This window comes from Condylura cristata, unplaced genomic scaffold, assembly GCF_000260355.1.
Source record: "Condylura cristata isolate star-nosed mole 26May11 unplaced genomic scaffold, ConCri1.0 scaffold00004, whole genome shotgun sequence".
NCBI classification, from domain to species: Eukaryota; Metazoa; Chordata; class Mammalia; order Eulipotyphla; family Talpidae; genus Condylura; species Condylura cristata.
Window position 1 is genome coordinate 42,934,748 of NW_004567105.1, and position 19,518 is coordinate 42,954,265.

At 32.5% G+C, this 19,518-nt stretch overlaps 1 protein-coding gene across 2 annotated transcripts in view; it reads right to left on the bottom strand.

The window, feature by feature from the left end:
- Positions 1–2,230: 2,230 nt before the first annotated feature.
- PPP4R2 (protein phosphatase 4, regulatory subunit 2) overlaps positions 2,231–19,518 on the bottom strand; it is a 51,589-nt gene continuing 34,301 nt past the window's right edge. The window contains exons 3-9 of one of the 2 annotated variants that reach the window (XM_012720548.1): positions 17,119–17,289; positions 9,230–9,323; positions 7,610–7,647; positions 6,774–6,848; positions 6,392–6,535; positions 5,562–5,851; positions 2,231–5,307 (exon numbers count right to left, since the gene is read on the bottom strand). In XM_012720548.1, coding sequence (XP_012576002.1) covers positions 4,997–5,307; positions 5,562–5,851; positions 6,392–6,535; positions 6,774–6,848; positions 7,610–7,647; positions 9,230–9,323; positions 17,119–17,289 — 1,123 coding nt within the window. In that variant the 3' untranslated portion in view covers positions 2,231–4,996. The remainder of the gene's footprint in view (positions 5,308–5,561; positions 5,852–6,391; positions 6,536–6,773; positions 6,849–7,609; positions 7,648–9,229; positions 9,324–17,118; positions 17,290–19,518) is intronic. The other variant, XM_004675969.2, reaches the window with a different exon arrangement.

The following is a 19,518-nucleotide window of genomic DNA, read 5'->3' on the forward strand; positions in this document are numbered from 1 at the left end:
ATAATAGTCTCTTTAACAAATGGTGCTGGGAATACTATACATCCACATGTAGAATAAAGTGTCATCACTCATCACTCTCTTAATTACATGCACAGAAAAATAAATTCAAAGTGAATTAAAGGTTTAGATCTAAGGTCCACAACAATAAAATACACAGAAGCAAGCACTGGCAGTACATTTCATGACATCAGTGACACAGATCTTTCAGGATTTGACCCTAATGGCAAGGGAAATAAAAAGCAAAAGCAAACAACTGGGACCACTTTAAATCAAAACACCTTTTGCAAGGCCTCCCTGATGTGGCAAGGGGTTAAGTCTCAGCACAATCAAGCTATTGGCAGCCACTGCAGCACAAGTTCGATCTCCAGCCAGAGTTTTTGATTTCACCACACACCACTTAAGAGTTATCAAAAGGTCATGAAATAATGTTAAGGATGTAGAGGAAAATGCACAACTGTATGCTCTTGGTGACAATGCAATTTGGTGCAGCCACTGGAAAAGTGTGGAAGTTCCTCAAAAGTCAAAAAAGTGTCATATGATTCAGTAATCCCACTTCTGGGATACTTACTCAAAAATACATGAACCCTATGATGTTCACCATAGCATTAGTCACAATAACCAAGACATGGAAACTCAAGTGCTCATGAATGAATAGAAAACTATTCAGCCATCAAGACAGACAACTTGGCATGACAACATGGATGGGCCATTAAGAACTAGGCTAAATGAACTAAAGGAGGAGAAAAACAAATACATTTTCAATCATTTTTAGAATATGTAAAAAATAACAGATTGCTAGAGGGGAGTATTGATGGTGAAAGAGGTTGACTGGTTGGTAATAGTGATTGGTGAGAAAATGTAATCTTGGAACTCAAGACATTAAAAACGAATGTTTCTCGAAAATAAAAAAAAAGATAATTAGGGGAAAAAAGCACTTAAGAATGGAAATACCACTTTCGTTCTCACTTTTGGGTACTTAGCTAAAGAACACAACTTAAAAATTACATGCTTGTATTTTACTGCAGTGTTGAGCACTGACAAAGGATTACAATGGAATACTACTCAGCTGTAAGATGAAATACTACCATTTTGCAGCAAAATGAAAACCTGAGGATCATGCAAAATAGTCAGATAGATATCAAAGGATTCCATATAATACAAAGTGGATGAACTTGACCAAACAAAATGATTATAAACTAGCAGACATTGATAACCAAACCAAGGCTCTTGAGGGGAGAATGAGGAAGTATCGAAGGGATAATATAAGGGTGAGTGGTGGAAGTGGGAGTAAGCAGCCAACTAGGATGCACCCTCTCTAAATAAATAGTTATCACTTAAAACAGCTGATGAAGTCACACATTAAACTTTCTTCCCTATAGATCAGAAAATGTATGTGGCTCCTGAGCTGAGGAGAGTGGAGTTATACGGGGACTATGGACAACTACTGTTCACTGTGTGAACTATTATGGCAAATAAAATAATTCCACACATGAAGGTATTCTTCTAATTTACTTTATTGCATTATGAAAATAATACATTTGGCAAAGTAATCTAGGAAGGCTCCAAATTGAAATAAATTTCTGAAGTGTAGTGATTTTTTAAATGTGAAATATTAGATGTATTCTAACCAATACATACTAGCATTCTTACTAGGCCAATAATCCAATAAAGCTAATTCCATATGCAATTACAAGATGTTTTTGCATTCATCATTTTATGATTAGCACAAATCTCAGCTTCCAAAACCAACTATTAAGAAACTCCTGTTCAGAAGACAATTTGTAACACTAGCCACAATTTTTATTTCCTTTGGTTCTACAAGTTGCATTTTCATTCTTATGATACATTTCTTATAATCAAACATTGTAGCAGCTTTAGATTCTGCCAAGTACCTTTAATAAGTAAACTAGTATATTACATTTACATTATTTGAAAAATTGCTGATTTCACAAATGCAAAAATGCATGCCTATCTACACCAGCGAAACAAAATACTCTGAACCTCCATGCTTCCACAGGTCACACCTTCCGGTCAGATTTCTGGAATGCCTTTCCAAATCAAAGGACTACAGCTCCCTAATGGGTTAACTCTATTTCATCAACTTTTCAAAGGTATAGTTACAATAAACCTTAAATGGACTAAATAGATTAAGAACTCTTTAAAATATGTTCTTACACTACTTTGTTCTATTTTTTCAGAACTTAAAGATACATATTTAATGTATGATCGCTTGTTTTCACTTTTTAAAAGGGTAAAGTGCTTAAAACATATTTTCATGTCACCAGCATTTCAAATTCTTTTCACATGTCAGGTTCAGAGTCTAGAATTTAAAAGGTAAACATAGCCACCCAAGGATAAAAAAGAAAATAGTATCTTCAATCAACTGAGGTCTTGACTCTATATATCTTTTGACATGACTTTGCTAATGTTAAGGTGTCTTAAAATCAGCCACTGAAAAATTCACATCTCAATCAGATTCTGACACTTTCATTCAGCAAAGTCTGTGTAAGTGCACCTATGCATACTTGTGGAAATTTACTTCCAATGGGCATCAATATTTCAAACAAACTGAACAAGATTTCCCACTTTAATTACATAAAGTATATTCTAAAGATATTCCATGAGCATTCTACAAATATCTGTATAAACAGCAACAAGTATGATCTATGATCAACATATGGATAGCTAATAAATATTAAAACTATTAAACTATAGATTAAAATGCAGATCTCTCATAGAGTTAAGTGATGGCATTTTGGTACATTCACCATCATTGTACTTTATTTAATAAAGAAATACATTTGCCCTTGCAAAAAGTAGCAACTGCAAGTTACAAAACAAACAAAAGAACCCTAAAAACAAAAAACCACCACAGACTTCAACATTATGAAGCTAAATCTTCAATTTGTAACCAACAAAAAGTAAATAGATTTGTTTACAAATGGTCCATGGCATAATTAAAGTAAAAAATGTCAAAAGGTCACAGGCTCTTAAAGAATAGATTTATTGACATTTTCATAAATATTCTAAAAGAAAATTTCAACATTTCTAAACTTAAAAGTGTTTAAAATCTGTTCTCATTGGCAAAATATCCCTCAACAAAATTCAGTCACTACAAATGAATGTCACATTTAAAATTTGCTTCATTTTAACACTTTTTCAAATTAAAAAAATTTACAATATTTGATTTTCACCCCTCTTGGGCACAATATATCAGTATTATTTTTATTTCAACTGATAAGACATTAATAAATATATCATCTAGCTGCTGTGAACCCGACAGTCAAGTCAGTCAGTAGTATATTATCCTACAAACATAAACGTAGCCAATCATTTGGTATTTTTAGTCATAGCAATTTAAGTAGTCAAAATGCAAAACTTGTGGTTGCCTCCCAAATCACCCCGAAGTATATGATACAGTGTCAGAAAATGTTTGCATCAGTTTTGTAAGTATTTGTGTTTTTCAGGCATTTGAAACTAAAAAAGAACTTTTTTATTTTGATAAAAATGTACTCGAATATTTCATAACATCAGTATTTATTGCTTTATATGAATACTGTATTGAAAGCCCAAGCATTCAGTTTACACACAGAAATTATACAATTATATACCGCTTCACAAAGGCAGTGAACACATTACATTCTACAAAATCTACTTTACAGAAATTTAAAAATTCTAAATATCAAAAGGTACAGCTGAAGAAACAGGTATAAATTTGGCAGCCAGTAATTTTGACAGGGAAGTTGCAGCTTGCGTGACTTTAAATATGTGAATCTGAAAATATTGAGTTTTGAGTAATCATTGTGCTTTGTGTTGATCTGAAAAATATAACACTGGCTGTCGAAGAAGCATGTTCAAAAATATTTAATTCACTTCAAAATGTCATACAAATCATGGTGGTTTCTACGCACACCTAAAGCTTCAGTCATTTAACTCTGGTACATTACTAAAGTAATATATTAATTCTTCCAGTACAGTGGTGTTTTATACCATTGACATTGCATACTCTAGAATAATTTAGAAGGAAATTTGCAATATTCACAAATGTTCTGAAAAGCAAGCAAAAGATAAAGGAACCTGTCCGGTTCTTCTGAGATGGTCTCATGTCAGCTTTATAAGCATTCATTCTACAAAATAGTAAGCTAATGTTTGAACACATTTTCCAAGATAAAGAACGTTTACTCATAAATAATGAAGTCTTTTTCTCAGGCACCTCAGAAGTATACAAAAGAATTTTTGTTTGAACAGATCTCTTGGAATGTGTTTAACCTGGGTATTTCAACAGACTTAGGAAGATTTCCAGGGTTTCACAAGGGCCAGATTTTATTAGAATCATCAGAAGAGAAAGAAACTGTCTTCTGAAAGAGGTGAACTTAATCATTAACCAATAGAAAAAGTATTCACTGTATTCATCTCTTATAGAAACAGAAAAATATAACATTTCCCCTCTTAGAATATATATATATTATATATATAATATATATATATGTATGTATATATGACTTAAAGTTCCATTGTACATAGTCAAATGATAAAATCTGGAAACCAGCATGAAACCCTACTAATTCACATGTTAAAATGTTGAAACTATGACCAAAATATGAAAATTGCTAGAGCTGTCTAAGACATAAGACAAAAAAGCTTTCTTGCATATGTATAAACTAAGTGTGGTAATCCAAAAGGTTTTCAAAATTATAATTATTACCTTCCAGTTTAAAAACTTTAATCCTAAATTAAAAAAGAATCTATACACAAACCACTGATTTGACCAGACCAAAAAAAAAAAAAAAAAAAAAAGTCAGCGGTAAGCAGGACCCAGAGGAGCTGATATTCACAGTTCTTACACGTACAACTCTCAGGATTTATCCCATAAAGTACTTTATTTTACAACCTGCTTCTCTTGTAAAACTAAAGGTCCACTTTATTACATAAAAGTTTTATACAGTGTAAAACCAGAACTGTATGTAAAATACTGCATCTAAATGTTTCTAAATAGTTAGTCTTGTTCCATAGGTTCATCTGTGGCTTCGTAGTCATTTTCCATGGATGATTCTGAGATAATCTCTCCAGTTTTACTAGAATTGGATCCTACTAATTCTTCTGTTTCATGGCAATCAGAAACACTAGTTACAGGGCCTGTATTTTTACTACCTTCAGAATGTAAATCTTTCTCAGCTTGAGTCAGATCAGATTCCTCCATTTGATTATTTTCTTCAGAAGTCTCTTCATTCACAGTTAAGGCATCATCAGATTCTTTTTCTTGATTTTTTCTTTCTGGGATCATTTCTCTTGATGTCATAAAAGACTCTAAAAATAAGCAAATGTTGTTGTAGTTAAATTTTATTTTCAAAATACCTCCACAGTTAAGTTTCATGAATTCTGATACTCTACAGTTCAAATCACATCCCCTGAAACTCAGCAGCAACTACATACAGGTGGTAGAAAAGCCCAACATCAGCATTATAAGGAGTTCCATTATGTTAAATTCTTTCACGCAAAAATGAAGTATAAGAAATTGAGGATCTCCTTACTCCACCCTTTTACAGATGGTCTCTAAATACCTTCTTCTTCCTCTTCATCCTCTTCTTCATCCTCTTCTGTACAGTGCTGCCTGGTACAACTTTCTTTGTCTTTATCCTGAGATGATGCTGTTGCTGTTTCTGTTTCTTCTACTATAACTGAAGAAATTTCACTGGAAGATGTTTGACTGGCTGTCTCTCTGACTTCATTTTCTTTGTCAAACCTGAGTCTTTTTACCTCATGCCCCTCAGCTTCCCCAGCATCTTCATCCAGATGTTTGTTTTTCATAGGGCTTACAGAGGAACCTTCTGATTCAGATGTTGGAGAGTCACTGTAAAGTTTCATTTAATAAGATTACTTTCTTTATCTCCATTTTTAAGTTCTAGCAATTATTTAAACTGCACCTCAATGTTAAAGCAAAAACAATTTCAACAGAACCTAAACTGTTCTGTGAATGGTCAGATTACGAACAGGTCAACAAATATGTTTTCCGCTCAATTTTCTACTAAATATTGTCTTTTTGTAAAATTGCAATTATTTCACAAGGACATACTTTTTAGCCTCTCATTAACTGAAGAAATGAGATGGGACATAGATAAAAAGTTTCCTTTTATTTCCAACAAGAAATTACAATTATTTTTACAAGTTTTCTTTTTCTTTTCAAGTAACTTTCAGAAACAAGAATCATTACCATTTTACTTTTAAGATCTTATTATAAATAGAATGTCCAACCACATTAGCACTTTTAAGCTTTTTCTATACCCATTTTATAGCCTTTAGATTAAAACTCTCTATCCCTTAAAAACAGTGCGTACTGAAAACAATGTCATTTTATGAAAAGCTTTTGTTTTAAAATATATCATATACTTACCTGTGATTTTTGTCCTCATTTGGCTGTAAGTTTGATTCTCTGCTATCTGTGCTCTCAGGCAAGCCATTTGTAGTCATGGGGATTGACAAAGAAACCTTTGGTCGATTAAGTGGTCTGGGTGTTCCAGGCCCATTTATATTAGACCTATGGTAAGATAAATGAAACAAGCTAAGTGAACATTATTTTTTCAATTTTGTAAATAGCCATTCCTCCCAGGATTTCTTTATATGCTGTAATTTTGCCTTTTAGATCCATAGGTCATCAAATTAATTGTTTAGTATATCCCAAATTCTCCACAGAATGCCCCAATTAATAAAAGGCATATTGAATCTGGTGCTCAGAAGGATAATGAGCCTTAAATATTAAAAATCAATCATCTCACCTCTCAGTGTAACTTGGTGAGTTTCCAGGAAACATAACACCATTCATTCGATTTAAACTATTTGAATTGTTTTTCCTGTAAGGAAAAAAAAAAATTTATGAATGGTTTGCTTCTTTTATTTGGTAAGATTTATAGGTCTAAAAGATCTATTGTAAGGCCTCACTATCAGAGAATCAAACAGACTTCTGCAAGCAATAATTGTGAGATTAACTTAGCTGTTGTCTTGTTTAACAATGCAGTGGATTTTAAAAATGGACTCTATATTATTGTCTATGAAAGCAAAGATATTTTAACCGTAAACCAGTAGGGGGCAACATCCTCCTTTTGGAAATTGTCTGAAGACACTTTTCAAGAGAGAGTGCGACAATGCTAACAATTTCAGTGTCTAGTAACCCTGGATGACTGCTAAATGTCCTGTAATTCCCAACAAAAAAGGCAATAACGCCAAAAACTGTATCCTAAGCTAACATCTTCATATGCTAATACATCTTAAAAACGGGAAATAAATTTTCTATCATTAAATCAAAGAAGGATGACATCAAGTGACCAATACAAACCTAGGCATCATTTCTTAGAGATGCTTTATAAAAGTATCTGGATGGGATTCTAGGGTCTTATAGTACCACGATAGTATATAAATCTAGCAATGTTTAGATTATTGTAAATTACCAATCTCTCAATGTAAATTCCTTTACAGAAAACACATGGTATTATCAGCAATCTACACTTTGGAAACTGGGTAGTAGGTTCACAAGTGTTTATCATGCTTAATTACACAAAAAAGAAATGCAACTTATTTTAATTAGAATATACTAGACAAAAATCTTTATACTTACTCTGAGGAAGGATGAACACAGCTAACAACCATCACATTCTGCAATAACAAAAATTTATGATCTAACATGAGTAAGTACTATAACAAAATTTAACCATTAAAAAATATTCTCAGAAATTACCCTGGTAGATTAAGTTCTCATTATTTCCAATTTTACTAATAAAAACAAAAACTTCAAATCACACAAAAAGACCAAAAAATAATAACCTACATTTTTGTTGCTAGTCTTTATTTTTTTTTATTTAAATTCTATTCTATTGGAGTCCTGACAATAGATATTATAGTTAATCCAGTGAAACTATGCTTCCTTATTTTAGATAAAAATCACACCAAGAGACTGAAGTGGTATTTAGGTCCAGTGCAATGAATGAACTGCTTTACCAAACAGCACCAATCCAAATCTTGATGTGTTTTACCATATGCTCCAATGAAAGACACTCAAATCTTAAAAAATAAAAACAAAAACTCGATAATTATTAATCAGATTATTCACTGAAAAAATATACTATGAACCAACGTATATGCTTTCCATTTAACCTCCTTGTAGTCCTATTGTTATGCACTACAATATTTTAGAAGTGAGGAAACACACATAGTCGCTGAATTGTAAAAGGGATACTGCAAAAGAATATAATTTTATAGTTTGAGGTCATTAATTTTGGAGAGAATCAGGAGTATTACTCTTGCTTAAGTAACTGGTTCAAGGACAACAGTCACAAAACACGCAGCTCAATTTGACCTTAGGGTCAAGCGTCGGGATAATACTGTCACGTTGCCTCCTTATCCAAAGATCACAAAAATGTAAGTCCCTGAGTAAAAAGTTAAGTACTGATGAACCATCTCAATTCCTGGCCCTTCAGGAATCTTACAAATTCAGGCCATGCACACTCAGCAAAACACAGTAATGCAGTAAGACCCTAAGATCTATTGTAAATCAGTAATGTTCCAGATGACTCCTCCAAGGGAAAAATAAACTGAATTGGAATTAAAATCTTAAAATGAACACTGGACTACAAACACCAACCAAAGGAATTGGAAACCCAATGGTCCAATCTTGACTCCTACAGGGCTCCTTTTCCTTTTTCACTTATGTTTAATCAACATTTTGCTTATATTTCCCTTAAAACACCTAGATGACTTTGTTAACTACACTGTTTCCGTTGACCAGAAAGTTCTGATTACTAACAATCCCTTCACCCAAGAAAAACAACAAAAAAAAACCACAGCCCCCAAACTAATGCTCCTTCCCCCATTCTTTAATCGGAACAATACCTTTCCTCCTTAACACTGAATAGAAATGCTTTTGCAACAATGGATATTACAAAGTTTTGTGCCTCTTATTTTCATTCTGTGGTAAATAAGTCTGCAAAACACTACTAAAATTAAAGTAGCAATTACTGAATCAGAACCTTTATACATTACTCTATATACACTGTGAATTTCCAAAAGACAAAAGCATAAGCTGCTTTCCCCAAACTAAGTCACAAGTCCTCCTTTAAGCAGTCTCAGACACAATTTGGAAAGAACTTCTGATAGGCCTAAGAAACCTAGTTCAAGATAAGGATTTTAAACCCAGCGTCCATTTATGTTACAGTTTAATATAATGCCAATAGTAAAATACCTTTTCTACGCCTCTGAGAAATTTGTCTGTTCCTGTATAGTTTCTCCTTGGATCTGTTAGCAATTCACATAGTCGCTGAATTGTAAAAGGGATACTGCAAAAGAATATAATTTTATAGTTTGAGGTCATTAATTTTGGAGAGAATCAGGAGTATTACTCTTGCTACTTAAAAAAGTTTTATCCAGTCCTACCCACGTTAAGCTACCAAATAAACTAAGTGGATGAGTCATGTTAGAATACAAACAATAATAAGCATACCTGTCTTACCCAGAAAATTCCCCCTTTTCTAAAAAGAACATCCAAAATTTACAAATTTCAAGCTAAGGAATAAAAAAATTTAAAAATCCTGAACTCTGATTCAATTATAAGCTTACAAGAAAGGCAACACAAATAATAATCCAGTTAGAGTTTATTTAAATACAGAAACGTCTTTTCAAGTGCTCTTTTGCACACAAATATTTCTTTACAGTGTTTAAAACAAGCCACAAATGTCTTGTTATTCAATGGAATAAGACATAGTTCCAATGAAAAAAGAACTGTAAACATGGTTCTACTTTGCAATTACAATGTGATATACAATCCATATGTTTCATCTTAAAATACTCAGTATTTGTTAAGTATCTTACTGCTAACTTTACCAAATACTTTAACCATAATCATATGTATCATGGCAAATACAATACTGACAGAATTCTATAAACATTAGTTTTGATTTCATATATTAGCATTCATCAGAAATTACAGACTGAACAGCAAACATGAGCAGAGACGACATATTCAGATAATAAGTACATAAAGTCAGACTTCAATATTTGCCATACAAATCTACTTATTTTCTTTATAAAGAAAAGTACAAAGTCTCAAAGAGTTAACATTTACAAAGTTCTTCACAGCTTGTAGATAGTCTGACACAATACATCTCCCACATGCTCAACAAGGTAAAGTAGTTAATGAATAATAAGTACCAACACTCAAACCTATAGTTTCTCTAACTTCAAACTTCACATCCTTTCTACTATACCACACATAATCATATATGTTTACCTTCTACTTTGGATTACACTTAGTTCTCATATTCTCATCATCAATACTATTCATATAAAGTCAGTGTTACCACTTAAGTTTTAGAAAAGCATAAATGTTATTCATATGAAAACAAACATTTTAGTTAAGAGGTAAAATCTTATTTCAATTAGTGTTAAAACTCAATAGTCAGAAAAATATCCTACGAAATAATTATATCACAAATAATTCAGAAACACTTAGAGAGACTTAAGTTCTTTGATGTTCACCATGACTGCTACAAGAAATTCCTTCAGGTTTCTTCTTTGCTTTTGAAAAATCTATTCAGGGCCCTCCCTGGTGGTGCAAAAGGTTAAATGAAGCACAGCACTATGAAGCTTCCATCCACAGCCAGGGAGCTGACCCACATGGCACAGCAGACCTCTCCTGACCTGCCTGCTGCTCCCCTCAGCAATGTGTTTCAGTTAATCGGTCTGTTCTGTTCCCCACTGTCTCTGGAGGGTCCTCTCACCCCCTGCACCTCTAGCCTGTACCCCAGTTAGTGTATGCATAAATAAATAAATCTTTTTAAACAAATCTATCCAAGTGCCATATACTGCCAAAACTAAGAATCTTTAAAATGGAAGAGAAGCACAAAGCAACATGCTAACAATGAGAAAGTAACCTTACACATCTGTTTTGTTCATTTCAATATAATAATCACATTAACTGGAAATTTAGATAATACACGAAACAACACCTAAGAATCAAAAACATAGAAAGCACCTCCTCAAGTTTACAGACAATAACATCACTTAAAAAATTTAGTTTCCATTTTAACATCTAACTGAAAGCTTCAAAAGGGCAGGATCTCTTCACATATACTGAAGTTCTACTTACGAATACTTAGGTTTGCATCGAAAAAATACCACCACGGATCTCAAATAATACTGCTAGAAACGTACCAGTCCCTACTTTAAAGTCATTACTCTAAACCTTAAACAAAAGTGGCTCTGAGTGTCTGACTATGCAGATGCTTCAAAAACCTGTCCCTTTCAGGGATAGTTCTTTCCACCCGCTTCTGTCTATACAAGTGTCCCCTTAAATATAATAAACCTGTTCTGCTCCCCACACTGTCTCTGGTGAGTTCTTTCCCCACCGCTGGCCTGTACCCCAGTTCTTGTATGCATAAATAAGTAATGTATTTTTAAACTTGCTGTTTAACAGTATTTATGTTAAATGCTTTGACTTATTTTCATTAGAAAGGTAAATAGAACTGTAGCCAATTATTAACATTGTGTGTGCTGGCGAAATTAACACTACTTTGGGCAGAGGGAAGGATTATGTCCAATAGTAATGCTATCCTATGAAAAACTGAGTTTGCATTCTTACACTTTCAGAGGTCAGTTTACCAAGTGTCCAACAGATACCACTAAATGTCTTACAACATTTAGTGAGAATGCTAAAACTGTAAACTACCTGTACACAATTCTGACAACTGCAGTTTGTATATTTTTAAAACTGTTCAAACATAAGAGTGTACTACAGCTAAGAGATGCTCAATAGTGGGACAGCCATGTAAGTAATTACAATAGTTAAAGGCTAATAAAATCTGTATACCCAGTACTATTAAGACAGAATAAACTGTACATCAGGAAAGAGCAAATAAACATTAGAACACTTGAACCAAGGTAAAGGTGTAAGAAAAAAACAAAAGAGGGCCCTCTCTGGTGGCACAAAGGGTTAGGATGCAGCACTGCAAGCAAGCAGCAACCGCTTTCGTGTGAGTCGATCCCCAGCCCCAGAGGTGACTCACACGGCACGGCAGACCTCTCCTGACCTGCCCGCTGCTCCCTCAGCAGTGTGTTTCAGTACATATGCCTGTTCTGTTCCCACTCTGTCTCAGGTGAATCCTCTCACCCCTCCACACCTTTTGACTGTACCCTAGTTTTGTATGCATAAATTAATCTTAAAAAATATATATGGTAATTCAAATGTCAAGAAAACGGAACATCAGGATAAAGACAGCTTTTGATACGTACAAATGATTAATTCAGGTTATTTTTTTTAAAGATGGAAATTTTAAACAAGTTATTTTACACTTTGAGATTAGTTTGACTAAAATTTGTTCTGGTCTGTTTAAAGGTCCGATCATTAAGAGATATACTATTTTTTGTACCAAGATACTGTCTGACAGAAATTCAGAAAAAAGGCACATTTCATTTAAAGTTAGGGAAAAAATAAAACGTACATGCTACAGATAAATAGAAAATATAGTACATAGACCATTAAAATAAAAGGCTAGATATAAGCATTTTTATTTATAGGATATCTGATTTCCTGGCTATTTCTAGCTTTTTATTTTAATGGTCCATATGCTGTATTTCCTAAAATGCTTTAAGTGCAAAACTGGAGACTTCAGGAATTTTCTTCACAGGATTTGATTTTCTTGTTCAATGACCAGTTTTGTATTTCTGTTTTATGCATAAAGGTGTGCTTTTCAGCTCTTTTAAAATTTCTATTATTGGTACCATTTACACTGTGCCTTAGTTAATGAGATTTACTGCATCTGATCTTATCTACTTAAGTGGGAACTAAAACATCTCTCAGTAGTCAAAGGCTAAGTGGGTTCAATTTTGTTTACACTTACATATATTGGAATCCAGTCATAAAATCTTTATTTAAAACAATATATGCTTTCTGTACACAGCATGTAACACCTGTATAAATTTATACATATGTAAGTATTCAGATGAACATATTTAAATCCCACAAACCAAATGCCAAAAAGCCAAAGATTTAATGAAAATGTCATTGTGAAATGACTAGTATAAAAATTTAACATGAAGAATTGGCCTCTTCCATTAATGGTAGTAACCCTAAACTAACATAAGTAAAATACATAGGTCATTTTCCCACCTCAAATCTATAGCAATTGTCAATACTTCTTAATAAAATTTATTTTTTAGAATGATTATAGTAGTGTCTTCAGTGGTATTTTACTTGTATCAAATGTCAAGGAAAACTTCTACTAGCTCCTATTTTTTCAATTTTAAAGACTGATTAAGATGTTATTACATTAAACCACAAACAAGTAATGTAAGGAGGGAAGGCTACTAAGCAATAATTTAATCCTTAACCAGCTACGTTTAAAAGTCAACACATCTTAAATGGTATATTCATTATGCTAAAAAATTTAGATAAAAATAACAGGAAAATGCAAAGAAAACAATTTTTCCCAAGGAGAAAATACAGCAAGCAGTAAAATAGGTCAAAGGAGTAAGAGTACAAAATTTTTACAAAGACCAGAAAATCCAGGGTCTCCTTGCATAATCTGAGACCTAAGTGAGGCAAACAATAAGAAACTGAAAAAGGAATTTTTTTTATTAATTTACAGTTCAGATTTAAATATAAAAGTCTTATATGATCTTTAAAAAAAAGCATGACATGACACAGGTATAGAAGCATACAAGAGATGCTGTGTTCATGCACCAACACATATAAAACAATCATGTGAAAGTTTTCATGACAAAGCACAATCTGGTTAATCATATACATTAAAATAACTTTAGAGAACAAATTCAACAGTTAGAAAGATGGTGATGCCAGAAGAAATACTGCAATTTTAGATGTCAAGTGGTCTGTACTTTTTCGAGATATCCTCATAAATTTATAGCTATGCTATCTTAAGTCAACTATGCACTGTAAATGAAACCTACTGCTTATTTTTAAACAATATTGTAAAAGGATGGGCAAGACTTCAACAATTGCTTTTACAATTATTATTCTTCCATTCTCAGTAACTCAGAGGACATAAAATGATCTTTTAAAAATTACTAAGAATGCAAGTTGCATTCTCGCTTGCCCCTCAATATCCCTCTTGGCATACAATTACAGGAATAAACTATTAACAGTTTCTAAATTACTTTCATGGGGTCTCTGTTAGGAAGATTTTCACAAATGGCCCCAGTTTCAGTAAGCTCATAACCCTTTGCAGAGGCAACAGATATTATTTAATTGACCATTCCATTAACTTTTCTAGTTTTGTTAATTTTATTTTTTGGTGTTTCTCACCTAAGAAACTGTAACTTCACTTCTGGAGAGTAGCTATAATCCATCTTCTCCTATAAAATTTTAAAGTTCAAAAGTAATTTTAAAAGGACAAGAAAATATAACTAGAAAAAGAAAAACCCCCAAAACTTAAGCATTTATCTATCATGCCCCATTAAGTAAAATACAAAGAAACATGTTTTTATCCTTTGTTTAATCATTCAATACATGTTTGAGAACCTATAATGTTCAGACAGTCATTGTGCTGTGTTATATGGAAGTCAGGTTACTTCTGCTCTCTTGAATCTTACAATTCTGGAAAGTAAGTAAACATGTGTAAAAGGGCAACTGCCACATAAAGGAGGGAAAATTTGTATGTAAAAAAAAAATACTAAAAATTTTTTTCTAAATAATCTTTTTCAAAGCAAAATACTATTAATATAAGTTTTTACTAACTGAAAGAACTAAACAATAATCAACTTACCAACACGAAGACCAAAAATGACTATGAAATTGTAATTCATAGAAAAGCCAATAAAGATACAAAAAGTATTCAGTCTCACTTGCAATCAAAGTAACACAAATACTGAAGAGAGACACTATTTGCACTTACATACACAATGAAGCACAAGAAACACATATTGTGAGGTCGTTTGCAGTATCAGTAAAATTTTAAGTGTGCACTTCCTGACCTAGCCATTTCCACTTGTACATTAAAAAAGATTTATGCATATATTCAGTACATGACATTCAGTAACACAGGAAAGTATATACCAAGATGTTCACTATAAACCCTATTTGTACCAATCAAAAATGAAATACCCAATCACGAAAAGGAATGGGACAAATTATAACCTGCTCATTTAACAGAAAATAATGCAGTCATTTCAAATATATAGAAAAAAATGCCTGGCTTTAACTACACTAATAAAAGAGTTCAAAGTCCTTTTAAAAGGAAATACAACTAGCATATAACATGGCCATATCTTGACTCTCTATATTCTTTTCTGATATTCTGGAAACCTTTTAAAATCATTATAACATGTTGCTTTTGCAATTTAAAAGATTATCTACAGCACGAATAAGACTGTATTATAAGATACTAGATGCTAAAAAGGATAAACCCTCAAATTGGTAGAATATTAACAAAATGCTATTTCTACCATGTCAAAAATTTTTAAAGTAACTAAATTTAAAGTAACATATTCAAGAAATGAAACAAAATTGAAAAGGATTGACACAGGTAATGTGTCTATTATATATTTTTATAATAAAAAGGGTAAATTTAAAAATGAAAAATATTAATGTATCACTGATTGATAAGACTTAGTTTCTACTAGACGAAGGGAAATGCTTAAAAAAAAAAAACTACCATTCTGAAAAATCAAATTTAAAACTCTAAGTTCAATAGATTTATGGTTCAAAGATGAAATATGTTTTAATGCAATAATGTTTAATCATGCATAGGCATCTACTGACTATTCAAGTGATTTTCTGTTTACAAATTGAGAAATTATATCACTTAGATTTAACTTATTAACTTATATATGTTTATAACTCAATTTGAAAGAATTCAAAGTCATATTTCAGAATTAGAAGTATTTAAGTTACCATCACAGTGGTATAATTTGATCTGGTTCTCTGGTTCTCTTTTTACTCTTATTTTTTAATGTTAGCTATAGTTTATTGAAATAAAAGTCACAATACTAAGTACTATCTTTCAGTTTTTATACTATTATAAATGTCTCCCAATTCTGTCTTAAAACATCTGATTCAATAAAAAATTTTATGCAATAATACTTTTAATACACAGTATTTGTCATCTCCTGGGTATGTACTTAAAAATTAACTAGGAAATATGAGAATATAGTTAAATAGTTTTCAACAGGATAGAGTGAAAATAAAGTCTTTCCCATTCCAAACCTCCATGGACAACCATATTAACTGAGGGACCACAAATATAGAGCTATAATTTTTAACCCCCAAAAGGTATTTTAATATTAGCAAATTGAAACAGACAAAAGCAGCAAAACTCTTCAATAAAACAGGGGGATGTGACATTACAAATTTCACCTGGTTAATGTCTAAAGAAAAGAAAGAGATCACATTTATGCTTTATAAACACCCACAACTGAAACCCTTTCAAATAAAATCTACCGTAAATACTAATTCTTGTCAACATACTCAACTATCAAATTTGGTATTGTCATACCATATTCCAAATTGTTGGTGCTAAACTACATACTGAAAAATTCAACTTCACAAATATTTCTTCCCTTCAATAAAGGAAACAATATAAAACCCTATGATGAAAATATATGAAATGACACAGAATATGAGACACAATAATATTTTTTAAAAAGATCAGTTTTATTTTAGTGCAGAGGATCTTTTTGGTGCAATAAGTAAAAGTGGCTTGCTTAGTTGTAAGAAGACTAAAAAATTTTTATAGACAGTAACCAAGTATTTTCATAAATATTTTCCAATTTAAAAGAAATGTGATTTAGTAACTACACAGGCTCTGAACACTATAGATTTAGAACACAAAATACAAAATGGGAAAGAAAAATATTGAAATATTTCCTGATATGTGTCTATAGTCATATCCACTTAAAAGGTCAAATGCCAGTACTAGCTATTAAAGGTAGTTAAAAAAAAAAAAGCAAATATTTTAAATATTTACAAGGTGAAAATCAGTAACTACTATATATGCAACTAGAGACATAAAACTTGTTCTAATGAACAGACATTAAACAACTGGAAATATCAAAAGCTGAAAGAAAAATCTATAATGCTGTGCTAGAAATTAAACCTTTGAAATAGTATTAAGTGCATACCCATTAAATCCAGTGACAATTTTCAGTATTCTTTCCTTCATTTCATCAAAGGGAATATATTCAACATTAGGGTTGGGAGGACCTCTTGGTTCAGGAGCTGAAGTTCTGAAATCATCCATCACTTTCTCCAGTTTGAAAATAAAATAGCCTTTAAATTGGGACCACTGAATCCTATAAGAAGTTAAAAAAAAATTAATACCTTGTACCTTTACAATTCCTGAACAGAGAACACAAATATTCAATTCACCAAACTATAATGTGAATGAAATTCAGAATGGACTCAGCAGTAGTGAGAATGTCTTTATGTGTAATAGTAGGCCCTATGCAGTGCCAAGCTCCTGACACAATCAAACTCAAGTATGATTTAAAAAAAAGGACAAACTACTACTAGATGAAAATATTTGTGTACAGTGACATTCTTTGCATTTTAAAAACATTATTTAATCTTGACTCTCCATTGCTTAATAAACCAAACCAGGGAGGTTGTTACTGCCCCATTTTAAATGGGTTATAGAAATCAGCCCCAAGTTCACATTTATAGTTTTAAATGGACAAGTCAGGATAACTCCATATACAAAACTATTAACACCTAAGTTGATAATGCTTATATATAAACAAGAAAGTTTCCTGTATCTGTTAAACAGCAAAATAAAATTTTCTCTTTTGCCTTCATTTTCACAGCTAGTATTTTCAGGCTATTTTAATATTAAAAACTATCAAAGAAAAACCAAAAAAAATTTTTGGTTGCTGTAAAAATAATTCCATGTACTGTACTTAATTATCTCACTTTTGGTAGAAATGTTTTTTTTTTTTTTTTAAATCTCTGTCCTCTCACAGTTTACCACCAATGTAAGTAAAATTTGTGATACTAGCCTGAACATAAATTCCAGGAGATGCAAGAGTAGTGACACAGACAATCCCTCACATAGATGGCTACTTAAACAAAACAAGGAAAAGTGTCAATCTATATACATGTTTCCATCCTATCCAGTAACCATAGGTTAAGTAAGGGTATCAGACCTCCAAGTATAGCTGGCAGGTTAAAGCTATTTTCAAATCAGGGTTGACTTCTTCACTGTGTTGACATTTACATGAATACCACAAAAGCAGAAATGGGTAGAACTTATGGCACTTTAGCATGAATCAAGGCAGTAATGTAACTGTACTAGTAGTGGTCATCACCTCTTCACCACCACAAACTCATGGGTGTGGGAGAGTGGTGAGAACAGAACCGCTTGTTTCACTTCGAGTTTAATAAAGTAGAAGGAATCACTGTATTACATCCCAATCTTTGAACACGCATTTTTAAAAAGATACATGCTGTGTAACAAAATGAGAAGTATAAAGGACTTCTGCTGTGTGTAAAGATATTACAGATACCTTAAAAAAAACAACTGAGTATTGTTGTCAGTTGAACTAGGTATTATTTTTTATACAAAGTCATTTTTACTTGAAAGGACTTCAATCAAATAATGCTTATTCAGAGAAGGATTTAAGAGACATTCTTTCAAGTGAGAATACCCTTTGGGCCCTCCCTGGTAGCACAGAGCAAGCACTATGAATCTGGCTGCTGCCTCTTCAGCATGAGTTCAATCCCGGGCCAGGGAGGTGACTCACATGGTACCACAGACCTCTCCTGTGTCGCCTGCAGCTTCCCTCAGCAGTATACCTCGTTAATCTGCCTGTTCTGCTCCCTACTCTGTCTCTGGTGAATCCTCTCACATCCCCTGGACCTCTGGACTATACCCTAGCTAGTTCTGTATGCGTAAATAAAAATCTTTAATAAAAAGGAAAGAGAAGTAAAACCACTCAGTTGAAACAACTGAAACAAGTCTAGAAAATGCTCTTCACTGTGAGTTTAGAAGGAATGTGATACATTACCAAGACTTTTCAAAACCAGTGTTGATATAAAAGCTACCGTGTGATACCAATAGCACAGGCAACAGAAGAAATACATAAATAGAAGCCATATTAAAATAAGGAAATTTTGTGTATCATTGACACTAGTAATGAGAGTAAAAAAGAAATCAAAGCATCAGGAAAAATGTATGTAACTCAAGAATGTGATAAAGTATTAATACCCATGACAAAGAACCCCAACTCAACAAAAAATCTAACGAGCCTGATTTGAAAAAAATAGGCAGAATATTTTTATCAACACTTATCCAAAGATACACAAAAAGTTGACAGATATGAAAATCTAAACTGAAACCACAATGACCTAGAACTCCATATCTATCACATTTGCATTTATCAAAACAAAAAACCAAAAAACAATGACAAAATAACAAGTACTGGTTGGCCAGGATGTACAGAAAGTAGAGCTTTTGTGTACTGTGTTAGAAATGTAAAATTCGGGCCCTTCCTGGTGGCGCAGCAGGTTAGGGCACAGCACTGAGA